The sequence below is a fragment of the Panicum virgatum genome, chromosome 9N (genome assembly GCF_016808335.1).
Source record: "Panicum virgatum strain AP13 chromosome 9N, P.virgatum_v5, whole genome shotgun sequence".
In the NCBI taxonomy this organism is placed as follows: domain Eukaryota; kingdom Viridiplantae; phylum Streptophyta; class Magnoliopsida; order Poales; family Poaceae; genus Panicum; species Panicum virgatum.
In genome coordinates, this window is record NC_053153.1 from 51,671,686 (window position 1) to 51,674,735 (window position 3,050).

Sequence of the window (3,050 nt, forward strand, 5' to 3'; positions counted from 1 at the left end):
GTGATGGATGTGATGGAAAGTTTGGAAAATTTTTGGGAACTAAACACACCCACGAGCTCTCTCCCTCTACCTCCCCCCTCGCGCGCCCGGCTGGCTCCTGGCTCCTCGCGGTCACAGCAACAAGGAGAGAGACAAGAAGGCAGGTCAAGCCAGAGGGTACAGTCAAAGCGACGCCTTTATTTAATCGGATTCAGAGCGATCACCACCCGTTCGTCTGCTCTGCTAATGCTAACTGGGATAGCGAAGCGCACGGAGCCAACGATCGAGTGTGCTGTCGTGCGGTGGTAATAATGTTTATTAGCAGCTAGTAGCCGGCGAGGAAGGACATGGGCCAGCACGACGCGATGCAACATTGCAACGGGACAGTGGAGTCCTTTTCCCAGTGGGAAGTGGGGTTGAGGAGCAGCTAAGACTAGTAGGAGGAGGAGGGGGAACTTCTTGTAGGCTTGTGCGTAATCTCCTGGACCACCAATCTCCGTCCATATCCTAACCTCCTCTCCCAACTCGATCCCATGTGCATTGCGTTGCGTCCCACTGGAACCAAATCCCCTGCCCTATCCGTGCTGCCTCATGTAGTCATGTACAGTGCCCGGGTAAAAATTGCACGCTTTTTTCTTTCAAAAAAAAAAGAACAGAGAGCGCTCTCTTCCTCGTGAGAAGGACAGTGTGCACCGATCAGCGTAGATAAATCTCAACGTAATTCACGTAAATTATGAGTCGGTTAGTGCCAAAATTTTGCTTCAACTTTGCAGATGTGCACACAACAAAGCCTCCCCTATCTCATGAGATGAGAGGAGTGCCCCACTTCACTAATCCACCACCTTGCTAATTTATTTGCTACTATATATACAAAGGCCAAAGGCCAAACCACACTACATACGTACACAATGAGTTCCACAGAATCTAATCAAAATGCAGCAAAAGTACCGGAATTCTCCAAGCTGGAAAGTTTAAAATTTTCCTTCGAATGGTCGAGAGTGCTGTGCTCCTGCCTAAAAGTCCCCAACCAAATTCATTCCTCCTCATTCTTCCCGCCGACATTCTCCAATTCGGAAGCAGTTTTGAAACCCGCAAACGGCATCTCCGTCCTCGAAATCCACCCACCCGCCCCCAAACAAAAATAAAACAAAAAATAAAATAAAAACCTGCGCTCGCATGCCGAAAAGAAGAGCCGGGCACCCCCGATTCGTTTCACGAAGACGACGAGGAGGGCCTTTCGGGAACAGCGCGCGACGGCGCCGCCGGCCGCGGCCGCCACCGCATGGGCGGAGCTAGCATCGTGTGGATTGGATGCTTGCAGCGTACGAGCGTGCCTGCTAGTATGCACCCGTGAGCCACCGCACGAACCCGTAGAACGACGCGCTGCCGTTGCCGTCCTCCGCCTCCCGCCGCCGCGCCGCGGGGGCCGCGCCGCCGTCCATATCCCACCACCACTCCGCCGTCGCCGCCGCCGTCACGGTCCCGGCGTCGTACCGGCTGCTCCAGCGCCCGCTGCTCCACCGGCTGCTCCAGCGGTTGCTCCACCGCTCCGCCGTCGACCTGAACGACGCCGTCGGGGTCAGGCCCACGGTCGACGACGATGGCTGCCCGCGCTCCACCGCGGCGAGCTGCTGCTGTTGCTGTTGCTGAGGCGGATGCTGGGTCGGCGGGTCGCTGGACCCGGCGGCGGCGGCGCGCGGGCTCGGCTTGAGCACGACCTGGAGCTCCTCCTCGACGAGGTACTCCGATGACGCCGAGTTGGGGAGGCCGCCGGGGAGCGGGTACGCGCGGACGGCGGCGGCTGCGGCGTCGGGGTTGGAGCGGCGGCTGCTCACGCTTCCGAGCTCCACGCGGAGGAGGTCGGTGAGCGGCGGGTGGGGCAGCGCGATGGAGGCGCGGCACAGCGGGCAGGACGGGTTTCCGCGCAGCCACGGGTCCACGCACCGGGAGTGGAAGGCGTGCCGGCAGGCGGGCAGGAGGCGGAGCTCGTCGTCGTCGCGGAACGCGCTCTGGCACACGGCGCAGTCGCGCGACGACTTGGGCACGGACGCCAGCGACGAGCACAGCGTGAACAGCGGCAGGCGCGCGATGAGCCGCTCCGCCTCCGCCGCCGCCGCCGCCTTGCCTCCCCCTCCGTGGCCGTCGGCGGGCGCCACGGACGCCCCCGCCGCGGGGCGCACCACGAGCGGGAGCGGCGGCGCCTGCCGGGACGAAGCGGCGGCGGAGGACCCCGCAGGCCCCACGTGGCGGCACAGGTGGCGGATGAAGTAGTGGATGCACAGCGACGCGAGCAGCATCACCACCACGATGACCGCGATGATGAGGATGCTCGGCGAGATGCCCGCCACGCCACCACTCCCGTTCCCGCCCCCTCCCGCGCTACTCCCCCGCGCGTCGCCCCTTCCGCCACCGTCGTCCGCCAGCCGCGGCACCGCCGGCACTCTCCGCTCCGGCAGCGCCGGGGGCGGCGGCGGCGGGACGACGGTAGTAGCCATCAACGCGCGCTTCTCCCACCCGCGCGCTCTCCTCCTGCTGGTGGCGCGGGTGAAAGGAGGCCGGCGTCGTGCTGTTGCGGCTTGTCTGTGGCTTATAAGTGTGGTTTTGTCCAGTGGCGGCTTGCCATTTATACTTGCGCCGGCAAATTTGTCCTGGGAGGGAGAGGGAGGTGGATAGCCGATAGATAGCTTGGCTTTGCTTTAGGTGAGGGGATGGGAGTGGACCAGGTGTTGGCGTTGGATTCTTGTGCGATTAATTCTTTTTCTAAGAACAACTGGCACATATTTTAGCAGAAGTAGTGTTAGATTTTCACAATTGGGATTTCTGGGGCCCAAAGATTTGGCTCGCCGTTGAAATGCGCCGCTTGCTTTTCTCTTTTGATTTTGATGAAATATCAAGTCTAGAGGTTTGTTCCCTGGAGAATAAAGGACCGACAGATGGCTATTTTCAATTTTTGGAGGAACATGTACTAGTAGTACAAAAACGCCAATGGCTATAGGCAATTGGAGATGAAATGATTTGGTTTCGGCTTGAAGTTACTGGAGGGAAATTCATCGAGAATTATGGTTTTCTAG

At 59.8% G+C, this 3,050-nt stretch overlaps 1 protein-coding gene across 1 annotated transcript; it reads right to left on the reverse strand.

Moving 5' to 3' along the window:
* Positions 1-725: 725 nt before the first annotated feature.
* On the reverse strand, positions 726-2,666 carry LOC120688137 (RING-H2 finger protein ATL33-like). The gene has a single exon (XM_039970310.1). The coding sequence runs from the start codon at positions 2,472-2,474 to the stop codon at positions 1,317-1,319; it is 1,158 nt and encodes a 385-aa protein (XP_039826244.1). The 5' UTR covers positions 2,475-2,666; the 3' UTR covers positions 726-1,316.
* Between the last annotated feature and the right edge of the window lie 384 nt (positions 2,667-3,050).